General features: G+C 52.1%; 2 protein-coding genes across 6 annotated transcripts in view; one reads left to right on the forward strand and one right to left on the reverse strand.

Moving 5' to 3' along the window:
* VWF (von Willebrand factor) overlaps positions 1-2133 on the reverse strand; it is a 197711-nt gene extending 195578 nt beyond the window's left edge. For 3 of the 5 annotated variants that reach the window (XM_067695488.1, XM_067695485.1, XM_067695491.1), the window contains exon 1: positions 1995-2133. The gene's annotated coding sequence lies outside the window, so the exon portion shown is untranslated. Of the gene's footprint in view, positions 1-1716 lie in introns of all 5 variants that reach the window. The other 2 variants (XM_067695489.1, XM_067695486.1) reach the window with 1 other exon arrangement.
* Positions 2134-2238: 105 nt separating this feature from the next.
* CD9 (CD9 molecule) overlaps positions 2239-17302 on the forward strand; it is a 35630-nt gene continuing 20566 nt past the window's right edge. The window contains exon 1 of the mRNA XM_067695492.1: positions 2239-2443. Within this exon, the coding sequence (XP_067551593.1) occupies positions 2378-2443 (66 nt within the window). The 5' untranslated portion in view covers positions 2239-2377. The remainder of the gene's footprint in view (positions 2444-17302) is intronic.

The following is a 17302-nucleotide window of genomic DNA, read 5'->3' on the forward strand; positions in this document are numbered from 1 at the left end:
AAAAACCACCAAAGGAAACTTCATTTTGAAAAAAATACGAAAGGGTTTTGGGATTTCAAAAGTAGGGGGAATCTCCTCATCCTCTGGTGAGAAACAGGAAAGGAATGTTTAAGGGGCCATAGAATTTCTACAAGTGAAGATAGGAAGGCAGGCCAGCCAGAGGGCACACACCACATGCCAGGTGCAGACCTGGGGTGCTGGGGAGGGCAGAGTGTCCCCTACAGATGCAAGATGAGGAATTTTAACTTATCTCATTGAATGTGGGGAGCTGCAGAAAGAATCCTTCTCTTCCAGTTTTACTGAGATAGAATTGACCTGCAGCACTCTATAAATTTAAGGTGTTCGACATAGTGATTTGACTCACATACATCATGAAATGATTACCACGGTGGGTTTAGTGACTATCCACATCTCATACACATACATTAAAGAAACAGAAAAATATTTATATTTTCTCCTTGTGATGAGAGCTCAGGATTTATTCTCTTAACAATTTTCCTTTATAACTTGCAGCAGTGTTAATTATGTATTATATTGTACATTACATCCCTAGTACTTATTTACCTTAAAACGGGAAGTTTGTCCCTTTTGACTACTTTCCTCCAATTCCCCTTCCCCTCCCCTCCCCACCACTGGTAACCACAAATCTGATCTCTTTTTCTGAGTTTGTTTGCTTGTTTTGGAAGTATAAATTGACCTACAACACTGTGTTAGTTCATGATACATAACACAGTGATTCGATACTTCTATACATTTCAAAATGATCACCATGACAAGCTAGTTACCATCTGTCACCATACGAAGATATTACATAATTATGGACTATATTCCCCACACTGTACATTTAATTCCCATGACTCATTTATTCTGTAAGTGAAAGTTTGTACCTCTTAAATCTCCCTCGCGTAATTCTCTCCTACCCCTACCCCCCTTCCCTGTGGCAACCACCTGTTTGTTCTCTGTGTCTATGACTCTGTTTCTGTTTAGTTATATTTGTTTGTTTTTTAGATTCCACATGTAAGTGAAATCATACAGTATCTGGCTTTCTCTCTCTGATTTATTTCTCTCCACATAATACCCTCTAGGTCCATCCATGTTGCTGCAAGTGGCAAGATTTCATTCTTTTTTATGGCTGAGTCATATTCCATTGTGTATATACACATCTTCTTTATCCCTTCATCTATTGATGGACACTTATGCTGTTTCCCTATCTTGGCTACTGTAAATAATGTTGCAATGAACACAGGGGTGCAAATATATTTTCAAGTAGTGCTTTCATTTTCTTTGGATAAATACCCAGGAGTGGAATTGCTGGGTAGTTCTCTTTTTAATTTTTTTAAGGAACCTCCATACTGCTTTCCATAGTGGCTGCACCAACTTACATTCCCCCCAACAGTGGAGGAGGGTTCCCTTTCCTCCACATCCTCGCCAACATTTATCATTTGCGTGACATTTCTGAGCGGGGGAGAAACACCCTAAGCACTCTGGTACTGGAGCTTCAAAGAGGTAGCAGTGGGCAGAGTCAAAGGGCAAGAGCGCGGGTGACGGGGAGTAGAGGCAAGAACAGAAGCCAGGCCACAGGCTTTGTCTTCTCCTCTGGGCCATCTGAACCTCAAGTCCAGGAAGCACTCCCGGACTGCCCGGCCCTCAGACATATTACTATTCAGTGATGGTATCTGAGAATTACTCCCATAAGCTTCCGACCGATCTTCCCACCTGGACGGCGAGCTTCTAATTCCTCCTGCTCCGCATGCTGTGCCGAGTAATAGTGTGCTTCACGAGGGAAGGTTTGCAAGGAGCCGCCCCAGGGAGACATAAGGCCAGGCAGCTTCTGTTTAAATCGAGGCCAAAGCAAGAAGAGCCCTCATTCTGCGGCAGCCGGCCTGGGGTTAAGGGACCTCGGCCCCGACCACCGGGGAAGGGGTCTCCCAAAGCAGAGGGCTCGAGAAGGACGGAAACCAGGGGACAACCGGAAGGGCGAGGCCTCCACTTACTCCGGGACGAAAGCAGCCGAAGATGACTGACTGGAAAGACCCCAGGACTGCTGGGAGGAAACGGGGAGGACGGCGGGAAGTCAAAGCCGGCCGACTCGGTGGGAAGGGCCGCGCCAGAGGCGGGAGGGGCTGCGGCCACCGGACCTGGGCGGGGCGGGGCGGGGCAGGTGGGGCGGGGGCGGGGGCGAGGGCGGGGGCAGAGGCGGGGCCCGGCACATGCGCACCGCGGCGGCGCGCGCCCGAGGAGTGGCACTTTTTAAAAGTGCAGTCCTGAGGCCAACCCGCAGCCGCCAGCACCTCGGTCCGAAGACTGGTCCCGCACGTCCCGGCCTCAAGCGCCCCCGTCCCACACCAGTCCGGCCCAGGCCAGTCTAGCGTGCACCATGCCGGTCAAAGGAGGCACCAAGTGCATCAAATATCTGCTGTTCGGATTTAACTTCATCTTCTGGGTGAGTGAGCGCGACTGCCGCGCGCTCCTCTCCGGGGCCACCTGTCCACCCCGGGCACCCGGTCCGCGGTCGGGGTTGCCGGTCACCGGCATCGCCTGCGCAGGGGAAGACTCCTGGCGGGAGGAGAGGGCACTGCGGCCGCCCGCTGGCTTCTCGGCGGGGGCTGAGACGGGCTGGGAGGGCGCGTTGGTCCGGGGCTGGTCCGAAGCGGGGCGGGCAGGGGGCGCGGGGCACTAGTGAACCGGGGGTGTGTGGGGGGGGGTGTTTGCTCCCACCCCGATCCCCTCCGAGTGCAGGAGGGAGAAACGGAGCACCCCCTCTGCTGGGGACTCAAGGCCCTGCCCGAAGGGGACTGTGGCGGGCCGTGCAGCTCGTGACCCGGGTGTGGTCCCCCCGAGTGGCCGAGGCCGCGGGGAGGGGAGGATGCGGACCCTCCAAGGGACTAAGGTGGCGCCGGAGGAGCTCAGTGAAGGTCTGTTGGCACCTTTACGCCGGAGAGGAAGGGGCGTGCAGGTCGCGGGTGTCAGCGTCCCGGGCCCCGTCCCTGAATGAGCGTCGGGATCCCTCCTCCACCCCCGAGGGGGAACCTTCAGGCCCCATGCTCTCAGACTGATTCTGAGCCGGCGTGAGAAAGTCCGAGCTCCCTCGAAACTACCTGAAAGACTAGCTTGTCTTGATTTTTTTTTTTTCCCCCCGAAGAGCGATAAGTATCTGAGCTGGAGAGAACTCCGGGAGAGTTGGGGAGGGGTGGGGCAGATGCCTATCGGCGCCCTCAGTAGGATGAGTCCTCTGTTTCTCCATTTCCGGGAGAGATAAGGTGCCGGCCTCACCCCCTTCCCCGCCAGCCCACCCAGCAGCCGGGCGGGGCCACAGGGAGTGGACTGTCACCTGGGGAGGACGCAGGCCAGGGAGATCCAGGACTCCCGCTGCCGGCCACTCTCAGCCTGTCTGCAAATGGGAAGGCTAAGGCCGGCAGGGAAGGGGAGTGGTCCCTCCGCACCTCTCCTTGAGGGATTAAGGGGCCACCCCAAGAAAGAGGCAAGGAATAGGGGACTTTGGTGTCCTGGTTCACGGGCCACATCCCCTGCTCACAGGTGGACAGTATTTGCCCCTTTGCAGTCAGGAAAGCATGTGGAAAGGCAGGCCCTGTGCCACTCTCGATAGAGACGGCTGTAGAAGCAGGGGCGAGCCACCAGAGGCTTGTAACAAAAATGTGCTTATTTCCTTGAAGCTGCTTCCCCGTGAACCCCAGGGAAAACCTCCTGAGATTTAATCCTCTCTCTGGAGCTGACGGGGTATGAGGTTGACCTGCCCTTGCAAGACTCATCACACCCAACACCTGCTCTAGTGAGGACAGTGCACAGGTGTGCCCTGCCCAGCCCAAGGCCTGCTCTAGGGAGACCCTCCTGTGGTGGGCACCCCCTCCTCCCGGGTGTCCCTGCCAGCCAGCTAGCTGCCAGCCTTGGCTCCGCCCGTCTCCAACTCCGGCTCTAGGAAAGAACGTCAAAGGCTGACTAGCCCCGCCCCACCCCGCCCTTGTCCTTTAAGGAGTTTTTCTCTCCCTCCTCCCTAGCACCGTCTCTCCCCTGCCAGTCTCTTGGTTACTCCTCAGCTATCTGCCTAGGCTGTGTGAGGGTTTGGGGCGTGGGGACCCACGGACTCCCAGGCTGCCTCCATACCCCCCGCCCCATGGCACCTGCAGGAGCCTGGCGGGAGGCTCCCAGGCCACTCAGGTATCTGCTCAGCCTCTCACTGACTCCTGCCTGCCACCCCACTGTATCCAGACCTGCCCCTGCCTGAGCTAGGTGCTGCTGATGGGCTGTGTCATCTGAAACAGAAATGACTCATTCTAGGAACGGCTGGGTATAGAATTAGAAATGACTTTTGAGGTGATTCAGTCCAGCCTCTTCTTCACAGCGAGGAAGCGGGAACCAGAGAGGGGCTGACCTGCCCAGCGTCACAGGAACCCAGCCAATACCCCAACCCCTAGGTCCCTTAAGTCCTGTCCTCTTCCATCTCCATCACAAAACCAACAAGGGGACCTGGTAACGGGTGGTGTATGGGGGTCAGCAGTAGCTTCATGTCTCTGAATCGTTTATTGTTCAGTCGTCCTGTATTCAGGTCCCTGTACAGATGAAGCCCTCATCTCCCTTCTAGGAGGTGTTGGAATAAAGGAACACCATGATCCCCTTGTGCAGCGTGTAACTGCAAAGTCCTTTTGCAAATCTCATTGTATAGCCAGAGCAGGTAACATTCTCCCCATTTTACTGATGACCAGGAAACTAGTCCCCAGAGAGGTTCCACAACTCAGCCAGGGTCATGTGGCAGGATAGCATCAGAGGTAAGTCTGAAGGCAGGTCTGGTTGGCTCCAAGTTCAGCACGCTTTCCATCACCACCTGCTGCTGTACCTAGCTGAGCGGGAATGAAAGGAGGGGGGCAACAAGCTCTCAAAAAATAACTTTTAAGAGAAGCTATGACCTGAGGGAACTGGTTGCTTGGACTGTTATGACGTCATCACTTCCCTTTCTCTCTTGAGACCAGGAATTTATAAACTTGGTGTTTGGGACCTGATGTGGGCCTTGAAGAGCAGGAGTTGGGAGGCTAGGGGCCACCAGTACCTCATGGACAGAGGATGCTGAGGGGTGGTCCAGCAGGGATCCAGAGAGGAGAAGCCCACCTCAGCGGCAGTGGGGTGATTGGGGTGGGGGAGGGGAGCGGTGTACCTCTTCCCCGGCCCCCAGTCTCATCCCTGTGGGACCTTCAGTGACAGCAGAGCCTGCGCTGCCTGCCTTCCCCAAGTAGGGCCTCTGGTGCCCGCAGCTAAGCCAGCAGTCAGGCTGCTCTTCCAGTGCCCCCAGGACCCTAACTTCCCAGCTCTGTTTCAGTTGTTTCTGGGTTTCCTTCAGACCTCTTTGCCTACCCACCCTCCAAAAAATTTCAATGGGGAAACATTTTCCAATGCCAAAGGGGCAGCCTCAGCTGTACAGTGGGGAGCCGGGGCTGGTCCAGGCCAGGAGCAAGGCCTTCACATTCTACCCACCCCCTCACCCCTTTGTTCCCTGCCTCTCACCCCGTCTCCTCCCTCACTGATGGGAATAGCAGGGAATTTCTATTTCCCAAGAAATGGTGTCTCGCAGGCCTAAGGCAGGCTTCACGGAAACATGGACAGAGGCCTGGACCAGAGCTCAGGGACCTGTGTGTTAGTCCAGCTCTGCCCTAAGCTCACTTTGAGCAGGTCACTTTTGAATTCCAGACCTCAGTTTCCTCATCTGTACAACCAGTGGGTTGGAGCAAATGGTCCAGAAAGGTCCCTTCAGTAGCTCAGTCTATGAAACCAGCCCCACCCCCAGGGCCTAGAGCAAAGGACATTCCCACACAACCCAAAACAGGAGTCAGGAAATGGAAGTGTGCAGTGGGTACCCAGGCTTGACCCAGCGTGGCTTCATTTCATTCAGGGGCCTCTTGACGTCTGGGGCCTGAGTCGTGCCTCTCTTTCCTGGTAACCCCAAGTTCCCTCTACTCCCCCTGGGTGGGGTCCCTCTGTCTGGGGGGGATTCTCTGTTTTGGTCGCCCTCAGCCTTTTGTGGCAGTGCTGCCTAGTGGTCAGAGTGGCTCTGGGTTGGATTTGCCCGTCGCCGTGTGGAGCTGGTGACTACCCCCTGGGGTTGCTGTGGGTTATAGGAGCGCATGCGCGTGACGCACTTAGCCTCCTGGATGAGAAGTAAACTTCCAGCCGTAGCTTTTGTCATCCCTGTATGGAAAGGAGGTTGAGGAGGTGGGGAGGGTGGGAGCACTTGCCTAAGGAAGTGTGGAAGTTGAAACCAGAGAGAGGTAGCCAGGTGCACACCCCACATCCACACACGTCCCCCCTTCTTCTCATCCTGCATCACTGCCAGCCTCGTTCCTCCACACACCTCTGCGATTCCCACCTCAGGACCCTGACTCCATTTCATGTGTGGCCGCAAGTCTGACTGTGGGGCAGCCCCACTTCTGAAAATAAAACTGCGTGCGGAGAAATCCGGAATGCGGGGTCCGGGCGGGGGATGGGCGAGCGGGATGGCACTGGCAGAAGCCCCTCCCACCCAACCTGCTGCTTCACCCAGAAGCTGTTTGCCTTCAGTGCTGGCCTGAGCAAGCAGCTGGGGCTCTTGCGTGAAATGGCTTCCACCTTTGGCACCCGGACAGCCCGAGCCCTGCGAGAGCCGGCTGTGTTTGCACAGAGGCTGGCAGGTTTGGGGAGGCCAGGTGTCTGCATCTGCTCAGGAAAATAAGACTTATCCCTGCCCGGACTCCTGAGGCTTTCCCCCCACTTTGCCCCGCGATGGTTGTCAACAACAGATGGGACTCCTGATTTGGGGAGTGGGGAGGATTCCTCTACACGCGCGGACGCACATACGCGCGCACGCACACTCACCTGGCACCATTCCAGACCTCACTCTGTGGTGCTCAAAGGAAGCAGCTGCCGGTTCAGACCTGAGTTTGGAACTGCTTTGATAAGAAGCCCTTTGGAGCACTTACTCCGCTAAACGAGTCTTCTGCGGCTTCCTCACACATCACCGTTCTCACATCTTCCTTTTGTGTCAGATGCAAATCTTCACTATTAACACACAGAGCTGTGTGTCCGTGTTCGATTTGTCTGTTTTCCTGTTCGATTCCATTTTACAAGGAGGCACGGTTTGGGGGATTGGTTGCACAGTTTGGGACTTAATAATACGCCTGGGACTTAACAAAAGCACCTTTTCTGCCAAAGAGCACAAGCCTTGACCGTCTTTCTTGGGTGTGCCTGGCTGTGAGGTCAGGGTTCCCGACGTCAGGTAACCCGACGTCATGGGTTACGGTGGCTTCTGTGGTCCTGTTGCCTCCTTGGTGGCTGCATGTTCTGGAGAGTCTGGGGAGAGGAGCGTGAAGAAAAAGTTGCAGGAAGCTTCATGTTTTTGTGCCGCATTCCTGCCTCCCTCCGGGGGCGGGGTCAGGGGAACTTTATTTGGAACCGCCTCAGGTCTTTTCAACCAAAGACTTGCAGAAACCGTCTTTCCCTCTTACTTACAGAAGAGCAATGACTTCATGGTTTTGGGGTTTGACAATCTGGGGAAGAGCCTGTCGAACCCAGGTTCACCCAGAGATAATTAAGGAGACCAAAAGCGCTAATCTAAACAATATTTTTTTTTAATTTATGTTTTTAAAGTCTGACTGCAGATCACTTGCCTGTTTCATTCCGTGGAAAAAGTAATGCTGGTCCAGGGACATTTGCATTTTCCGTCAAGTGATGGCAGGCAGCTGTGGAAAGCAGCGTCCTGTCTCCAGATGAGATAATTTTATTTTAATTACATCCATCCAGTAATTCCTCCCCTCCACCAAAGAAATACTTAGTTCTGGATAGTTTTCTGTTTGGTTTTTTGTTTAATAAATTTATTTATTTTTTATTTACTTATTTTGGGCTGCGTTGGGTCTTCGTTGCTGCGTGGGCTTTGTCTAGTTGCAGCGAGCTGGGGCTAGTCGTCATTGCGGTGCGCGGGCTTCTCATTGCGGTGGCTTCTCCTCTTGCGGAGCACAGGCTCTAGGCACACGGGCTTAAGTAGTTGTGGCACATGGGCTCCGTAGTTGTGGCACATGGGCTCCGTAGTTGTGGCGCGCAGGCTCTAGAGCGCAGGCTCAGTAGTTGTGGCACACAGGCTTAGTTGCCCCACGGCATGTGGGATCCTCCCAGACCAGAGTTCGAACTCATGTCCCCTGCATTGGCAGGAGGATTCCCAGCCATTGCGCCACGAGGGAAGTCCCTGGATAGCTTTTAAGTACTGCTTGCCGTCATCCTCAACTGGCAGGTCTGAACATTTTGGGGGAATCCCATGAAATCAATGGGACCTGCCTCCAGAAACACACAGTCCCCGGTTTTTTTGCTTTTTTCTCCAGAGACCCATGAACCTCCCCATATCAAACACCGCATATTGGTTTCCAGGCAACCCCTGCTCTGTCCGGAATCCCACGTTTCTGCCATGAGGTGTGGGTTGCCTCACTGCTCTCCAGGACTGCACAGGGGAGCTGTGGGGACTTTGAGGAAGGCATTAGAGAGCCCCTAAGTTCCCCGAGGATCAAGGGCAGCCCTGACTGGAACTCTGGCCTCCCCACCCATCCTTGCTCTGACTGTCAGCTTAATCCTGGCCCAAGGAGTGGCTTGGACTCGAGATTAATTCAACAAGTGTTCTGTATTCCTAGTCCTGGAGCTTGGGCGATTTGTCTTTGCTGGGAAAGAGCAGGGTGCTGTCTTTCCCACAAATGGAAACTAGAAGGCTCGGCTGGCCTTCTCTGGCCTTGCCCCTGAGGACTTTGGAAAGGGAGATGCGCCCCCCGGGGGTCTCTGGAGACGCAGACCTCTGAGTTGTGATGTACAGCCTGGCTACGTAGCAGGGAGGACAAAGCCCACTGACTTGCAGGAGAGGGGCCAGATCTGTTTGATCCCAGGGAAGATCCCTGAGCAGAGAGGTGTGTGGACTGTTGACGTGGAGAAAGTCAGTCAGTCCTTTTGCTCAATCCTCTTGCCAGGCGTTGTGCGAGGGAGCAGAAACGGTGTCCCTGGCTGTGTTAGGGAAGTCACCCTCCACAGCCTACCCGCTACACTCTCAAGGTCCCAGCATCCACCTCTCTCAGACTCAGGCAGATGGGGGCCATGACTCCTACCGAGCCCCTGCCTCCAAACTGCTTAGAGGAGGCCCCTTTTCCTCCCAGTCTGAGCCGCATGTCAGTGTCCAAGGGCAGAAACAACACCACACGAGAAAATCCTTGACTGGGGGTTAAAAATATCATAAATTAGACCGTTTTAGTGAATTCAAAACACATTTCTATAGCATTTTAGTTTTAATTTATCTTTAAACTTACACTGATTGAATCAGTAGCAAATGATAAGGTTGATTTATTGAATCTTTAAATGAAAGATCAGCAAAATCATACATAGTTGCGAATTCTTTGCTCTTCAAGTTTGGGGTGTTGTGTGTGTTTTCATTTTATTGAGGTATAGTTGATTTGCAATGTTGTGTTTAATTTCTTCTCTACAGCATGTGTGTGTTTTAATTGAAGTATGATCGACATACAACATTCCTTTAGTTTCCAGTGTACAACGTAATGATTTGACATTCATACACGTTGCAAAATGATAGCCAGAGTAAGTCTACTTACCATCTGTCACCATACAAAGTTACAGAATTTTTTTTTCTTGAGATGAGAGCAGCTTTCAAATCTGCAAAACAATATCACTGACTATAGTTACCTTGCTGTACATCACATCCCCTTGACTTATTTATTTTATAACTGAAAATTTGTACCTCTGAATCCCCTTCGCCCATTTTACCCACCTCCCCAGCCTTCCTTCCCTCAGGCAACCACCAATCTGTTCTCTGTGTCTGTGGGTTTGGTTGGGTTTGGTTTGTTCATTTGTTTTGTGTTCCAGATTTCATTTAGCATAATACCCTCCAGGTCCATCCATGTTGTCACAAATCGTGTGATTTCTATCTTTTTTATGGCTGAATAATATTCTAGTGTATATATGTACCATGTCTTCTTTATACATTTATCTATGGATGGACATTTAGCCTGTTTCCATGTCTTGGCTATTGTAAATAGTGCTGCAGTGAACATAGGGGTGCATGTATCTTTTCGAATTAGTTTTCATGTTCTTTGGATATGTAACCAGAAGTGAAATTGCTGCATCATGTGGTAGTTCTATTTTTAATCTTTTGAGAAACTGCCATACTCTTTTCCATACTGGGTGCACAAATTTACATTTCCACCAAGACTGCACAAGGTTCCCTTTCTCCACATCATCATCAACACTTGTTATTTGTTGTCCTTTGGATAATAGCCATTGTGACAGGTATAACATGATATCTGATTGTGGTTTTGATTTGCATTCCCCTGATGTTTAGTGATGTTGAGCATCTTTTCATGTGCCCGTTGGCCATCTGTATGTCTTCTTTGGGAAGTTTAGTTTAAAAGATAGTTTGCTATAGACTGTTTGCGCCTCTCCAAATTCATATGTTAAATCCTAAAGTCCAATGCAGTTTTATTTGGAGTCGAGGCTGTTGGGGGTGATTAGGTCATGAGGATGGGGCCCTCATGAATGGAATTAGTGCCCTTATAAGAAGAGGCGGGACCTCTCTGGTGACGCAGTGGTTAAGAATCCGCCTCCCGGGCTCCCCTGGTGGTGCAGTGGTTGAGAGTCCGCCTGCCAATGCAGAGGACACGGGTTCGTGCCCTGCTCTGGGAAGATCCCACATGCCATGGAGCGGCTAGGCCCGTGAGCCATGGCCACTGAGCCTGCGCGCCCAGAGCCTGTGCTCCGCAGCGGGAGAGGCCACAACAGTGAGAGGCCCGTGTATCACTAAAAAAAAAAAAAAAAAAAAAAAAAAGAATCCGCCTCCCAATGCAGGGGACATGGATTTGAGCCCTGGTCCAGGAAGATCCCACATGCCACGGAGCAACTAAGCCCATGCGCCACGACTACTGAGCCTGAACTCTAGAGCCCATGAGCCACAACTACTGAGCCCACGTGCTGCAAGTACTGAAGCCCGCGTGTTGCAACTACTGAAGCCCGTGTGCCTAGAGTCTCTGTTCTGCAACAAAGGGAAGCCACTGCAATGAGACGCCCGTGCACCACAACGAAGAGTAGCCCCTGCTCGCCGCAACCAGAGGAAGCCTGCACACAGCAACGAAGACCCAAGAGGAGTCCCAGGCTCTCTCTCTAGACAGCCAAAAATAAATAAATAAAATAAATAAATTTATTTTTAAAAAAAGAAGAAGAGGCCCCAGAGTTCCCGTCTCCCTTCAACCATGTGAGATTCTAGTGAGAAGATAACCCTCTATGAACCGGGAACTGAGTCCAAACCAGATGCCAAGTCTGCTGGTGCCTTGATCTTGGACTTCTACCCTGTCCACAGTGCTTTGTTACAGCAGCCTTAATGGACTAAGACAAAGTTATTTACAAATCCGAACCAAAAACGCCTCTTCCCATCTAGATGAACAATTGCAGTGTCGCAGTTTGCATGCACCCCTCACATCCATGCCCCCCTCTGTTGTGTGGGAAGACACCCTCAGCAGAATGTGTCCTGCAGGGACAGGAAACTCGTCCCCCGTAAAGACTCTTCCTCCTGCTCACCCTGATGCACTATAAGCGCCTTCTCGTGATGTGGGGCCATGGATTTCAACCTGTTACTATTATGCTCAGACTTTTTTTTGTTTTCTTAGCCACACTGGGCAGCTTGTGGGATCTTAGTTCCCCAAGCAGGGACCAAACCCGGGCCCCCTGCAGTGGAAACACGAAGTCCTAACCACTGGACCACCAGGGAAATCCCTATGCTCAAAAAAAAATTTTTTTTAATAAATTTATTTATTTATTTTTGGCTGTGTTGGGTCTTCGTTGCGGTGTGCAGGCTTCTCATCGCAGTGGTTTCTCTTGTTGTGTGGGCTTCAGTAGTTGTGGCACTCAGACTCAGTAGTTGTGGCTCACGGGCTCTAGAGCTCAGACTCCATAGTTGCGGCGCACGGGCTTAGTTGCTCCGTGCACGTGGGATCTTCCTGGACGAGGGCTCAAACCTGTGTCCCCTGCACTGGCAGGCGGATTCTTAACCACTGTGCCACTGGGGAAGTCCTCCCTGTGCTCAAACTTTTTAAAGCCTCCTTTCTACAAGCCTGGGGAAGTCATCCCACACTCTACTTTCCCCCTCTTCAATCAAATTATAGCCCTGGCTCCCCAAGACAGATAACCCTTAAGAGATCCGAAAACTCATTTCAACTAGAAATTACATTCTCTTCCAGAGCTGGGGAGGGACCCTTAGAATGGGGAGCTGGTGTGACCCTCCTGCCTCTTAGGGCCCCATGCCCAGGGCTGTAAGACAGGCCTGCAGTGATGCCCTCTCATTCCCTCTGTCCTCTGCTGGCAGGATGGTGCTGTAAGGGGCGGGCAAAGGCTCTGGGTCCCACCTTCAGGCCATGCCTATAGGGATACAAGGACAATGGCCAATGGGCAGCTGCAGCGGTGTCTGCACTTGCCAGGCTTGCGGCGGTGGCGCAGCTGGGACGAGAAGGGCATGTACCAGCTTACTCCCAGAGCAAGGCTGTGGCCACACTCACTTCTGGCTGGCCAGCAAGAACGTGCCCAGAGCTCTCCAGCCAGAGGCCAGCAAGAGGAGTCCCAGGCCCTCTCTCTAGACTCTGTCCGTCAGGCTCCCCCAGAGCGACGCCAGACTCCGAAGGCACGTGCAGGCCAGGTGGCCAAGGCGGGTACCTTCCTGTCGTGAGAAGATAGGCCCTCTGCTCTTACCTGTGGGCTCTCTTGGGGCCTTTACGGATCGAAGACGCCACTTTTGAAATAGAATCAGCTGTGACCAGGAAGGAGAAAGGATAAAAGTGATGAAAAATTCTGGCCCTGAAATTAACAAAATGGATCTAAAAGACCTTTGAGCTTAGCAACATGATTGAGAATTTGGGCTTTGCAGTCAGACTGTTGTGGGTCCAGGTTGTAACTCAGGCACCTCTTTGCCGTGTGATCTCAAGACAAGCTCCTGAACTTCTGTGCCTGAAACTTCTCATCTCGAAAACAAGTTAATATTACCTACCTGGTGGGTCTGTTGAGAAAATTAAATGATTCAAGTGAAGTGCTTCAGGTGAGGCAGGGGACACAGCACACAGTGGAGGGCTTGCTGTTTAATCATTGAGACTAAAATGAAGAGGGGATCGTGGCAGAGGAATAGGGCAGGGGGTATCTCCCACCACTCAGGGTCACGCGAGCAAGTGGTAACAGGTTCCACAGATGGAATGAGAGCTAGCTGGTCTGTGTGGCTAAAGTGTATCAGCAAGAGTGTGTGTGTGTGTGTGTGTGTGTGTGTGTGTGCGTGCGTGCGCGCGCGCCCACGCGCGCGCGATCACCAGGCATCTTAGTTAGGCATACACAATGGAAAACACAATGGTATTCTGGAATTTAAAGCAAAACAGCCCCAAAACAATCCCCCACATCAGATGATTTTGGTTAAGATCAGAATGGCTACTTTCAGCAGAAAATGCATTTATGGGCTGACTGACGTCTGCTGCACGTCTGGCCAGCAGGCAGTGGAAACTTGAAACTTCTTGTTTGGAAGGAGGTTACCTTGGGCAGAGGCCTCCCTCCCAATCCCTCAGCCCCAAGTGACTTAACACTGGCACCTTGTATTAGCTAAAACTTTTCTGCTCTCAGGCAGAATAAGGGCTCTGGTTTTCTTTTTTTCTTTTTTTTCTTTTTTGGCCACGCCTCGAGACATGCAGGATCTTAGTTCCCCGACCAGGGATGGAACCCGAGCCCCCTGCATTGGAAGCGCAAAGTCCTAACCACTGGACCGCCAGGGAAGTCCCACTCAGGGCTCTGGTTTTTAAATGATGCTGGCTCAGTCCTCAGGAGGGAGGATTTCTCAAGTCTTGAACTTGAACTTTTTCAGACCAGGTCACTGCCTAATTTCCATAAAGGTGTGCTGAGAAGAAGTTTACAAGGTCTTTCATCCTCTGCCACACCCCAGAGAGGGGACCCAGCTACCTCCCTTCCACCCGGGATGAGACAGGCAGTCAAGTAACTAACCTCTGCCTGGCACATGCTGTGCATGTGACAGAGGGAGAGAACTGTCAGCTGAGTCACTGCATACCTGCTGTGTGACCATGGGCAAGTTACTTTACCTCTCTGAGCCTGTTTCGTCATCTCAAGCTGGGATGATCGGAACTACCTAGAAGAGTATAAGGCAGTCCCACCAGCATCCTCAGATTCAGAAGGGGCAGCAGGGCCTGACAGGAGGACTCTAGTCTCCCAATATTCCTCTTCTCCCTGGGACATCTCTCACTATGTGCTTCCAGGGAATGTTCCCCTGTTAGCAAGCTGAACACAGTTGCCCAAAAGAGGCCAGCAGAGCAAGATGGTGGTACCCACAGGCTGTAGCTGTCAGCCACCACCCCGCGTCCTCCCAGGAGGTCCACAGACAGGCTGAGCCTGTGCTCAGGAACCTGGGGAAAGTTAATTCTTTAGACTTACCCTACAATTTGTATTATTATTTTTTTTTAATGTTGAATTATCTAGGCGGTGGGGTAGGTACCACAGTCTTCTCAGTGTTTAGGGCACTAAATAGCGGAAGTCCGCCTGCCTGAGGTCCTGGCTTGGGAGAAGGGGGGGTGATGGTTGGATTTTGTTTTTGTTGCTGTTGAGACCCCCCCCCCCCCCCCCCCCCCCCCCCCCCCCCCCCCCCGCTCAAGGTGCTGCATTGTGTAAAAGAGTAACACAGAGCAGCAGGGGGCGTTATGACCCAGGGGGATTATTGGGGGAAGGAGGGGTTGAATTGTCGGAAATGTAGATTCCTGGGGGGAGGCGGCCAGTTGGTGACTCTCCTTAGGGTCAAGTTATTATCATGGTACCTGCTCATAGCAAGAGCTCAGCTGTCAGCTTCTGCAACTGTTGTTTAGTTAGGATTACGTAAGGAGCTGCCCCTCCTTAGAATTTTTCAGAGGCTGAAGTTGTCCTAAGCGCTCGCATTCGTCCCCATCTCATTGCTTCGGCTCTGCGAAGCCGCATCACTGAGGGCATTGCTCAAAGCTGACATTTTACCACTAGGCTTCCTCTCTTTCAGAAGGCGAAACAGACGACTTATCTTTTCATCTGTCTACAAAACGCCCATTTCAGAGATTCCCCTGGTTTGGGAAAGGTGAGGGAGGGAGGGACCAGTTTGGGGCTTTGCTTGGAGTGGCCCATAAGCGTACCCAGTTGACAGGGACCTCTCTTGTGGAATCTGCCCAAGAGGGGCGGCCTCGGCACCTCTCCTTCAACACTCACCTTCTGCTTCCCAAAAGGGCTGGATTCCTCTTATGGAGAACTTTTTGACACTTTGAAGCCAGGTCCCAGAGGGGACAGAGCCAAAGGCACCATTGCTTCTGTGTGGACACCTTGGGAAGCAAAGAAAGGAAGATAGAAGTGGCCCTGAAGGGTTCATTTCCCCTGGGACCCTCTGAGGGTGGGCTTGAGGCCACCACCTGTCCCATGCTCACCAGAGGGGGCGGGGGGAGGGGGAGAGCGGACCCAAAGGATGAGTCGGTGGTCGTTCCCTCCCTTGGCCCTGGCCTTGGCTGGCATTGATGCCCTAAATTGGACTCGTCTAGCCACCAGGCAGGATAAGGTTTAGGTCAGAGCATCCTGCCAAATTCACAGTGTCCAGACCAGACTCTTGTCCCCCACAGAAAATTTCTTGGGGGTTCCCATTCTTCCAGTCCACCAGCTGGCAGGGAGGGAGCACAGTGTTGGGAAGAGTGCGGCTCTGAGCTGCTGGCTGCATGGATCTGGTTCAGAGTCAGCTCTGCCTCTTGCTGGCTGTGTCTTTTTGAGCAAGTTGCTTAACCTCTCTGTTTCACCTATAAAATAAGTGTGACGAGCGGATTAAATGAGATAATATACTTAAATCACCTCCTGCGATGGAGGACACGAGTGAGTGCTCATGAAGAGTGACTGCTACTGTTATTATATTATTTATTTTCCTTTCCCTAGCCTCTGGAGGAGTTACTAATGGACAAAAGCCTGCCACAGTCCAATCAACAGTAACTCTAGATAAACCTACAAGGTCATTGACCATCAGCCTCTGCATGTGTTCTTTTTTTTATTTCTAATGTTGTTTTCCTAGAATTTGGGGTGATTTGAGAAAGAGTCCACTTCCATACACAATGGCAGCCTGTCCCGGGGAGAACGTAGGCTGCAGAAATTGGGGAAGTTTTTGCCAAGAGCGCCCTGCTGCAGGGGCTGCCCGAGTCATTTTGGCGTCTGGGGGAGGAGGGCTCACCAGGTGAGTCTGTGGCTGGAGGCATGTGGAAAAGCCAAATGCAGGTTCCGACTTGAGCATTTACTGTGACTTCCCCACTCAGTGGGTCCAACAGGGCGTTGTCTAGCCAGTATCTGTCTTTCTTACCTCTTGCCTCCTTCCTGCTTAACGTGTCCTGTATCCTCCCCCTTATCTGTCACCATTCAGCAGCCAAGGTGGTCCTCAGCCCCAGTCCCCCTCCCTGGCTTTCCAGTGCCAGCAGGAGCCCTGCGCCCAGGGGAGGCTCACATCCCCGCTCCGTAGCTTCGTGCCCTTTGGCACTGGCGTTTCAAAAGCTGGTCTCTGGGTTCAGAACCCCCAGAAAGAGCTTTTCCATTCCTCCAATTGTTCAGTGTTTAAATGAAAGCCTTAGAGCAGTGGTTCTGAAACCTGAGTGGGCAGCAGAATCATCTGGGGGTGCTTGTTAAAACATAGATTGCTGGGACTTCCCTGGCAGTCCAGTGGTTAGGACTCCATGCTTCCACTGCAGTGGGCTCGGGTTTGATCCCTGGTCGGAGAACTAGGATCCCACACGCCACGCAGCACGGCCAAAAAACAACAACGACAACAACACAGATCACTGGGCCTCACCTCACTTGGGTTTCTAATCGAATAAGTCCAGGACGGGGACAACAAGTTTGCACGTCTGACAAGTTCCCAGCTGATGCTGCTGCCACTACAGCTGGTCTGGGGACCACGTGTTGAGGACCACTGGCCTGGAAAAAAATCTCCCAGTGGCCTTTGAGGATACAGGCTTCTGTAGATGTGCAGCTCAGAAGAAGCCCCAAGGGGATGAGATGGCCCCCAAAATGATCATACTCACGGGGAAGGTGGGGGACAGTTGTTCTTCAGGACTGTGATCTCTGGGGCTTTTCTGTTCATCTCTAATAAATCTAACGTTAGTAATATGCCCTGGTTGGCATCTTTCAGTTCTGCCATGAACGAACAGTTTACTTTTTTTTTAATATTTATTTAATTTTATTTATTTATTTATTTGGTTGCAGCAGGTGGGCTCCT

Source organism: Pseudorca crassidens, chromosome 11, assembly GCF_039906515.1.
Source record: "Pseudorca crassidens isolate mPseCra1 chromosome 11, mPseCra1.hap1, whole genome shotgun sequence".
NCBI lineage: Eukaryota > Metazoa > Chordata > Mammalia > Artiodactyla > Delphinidae > Pseudorca > Pseudorca crassidens.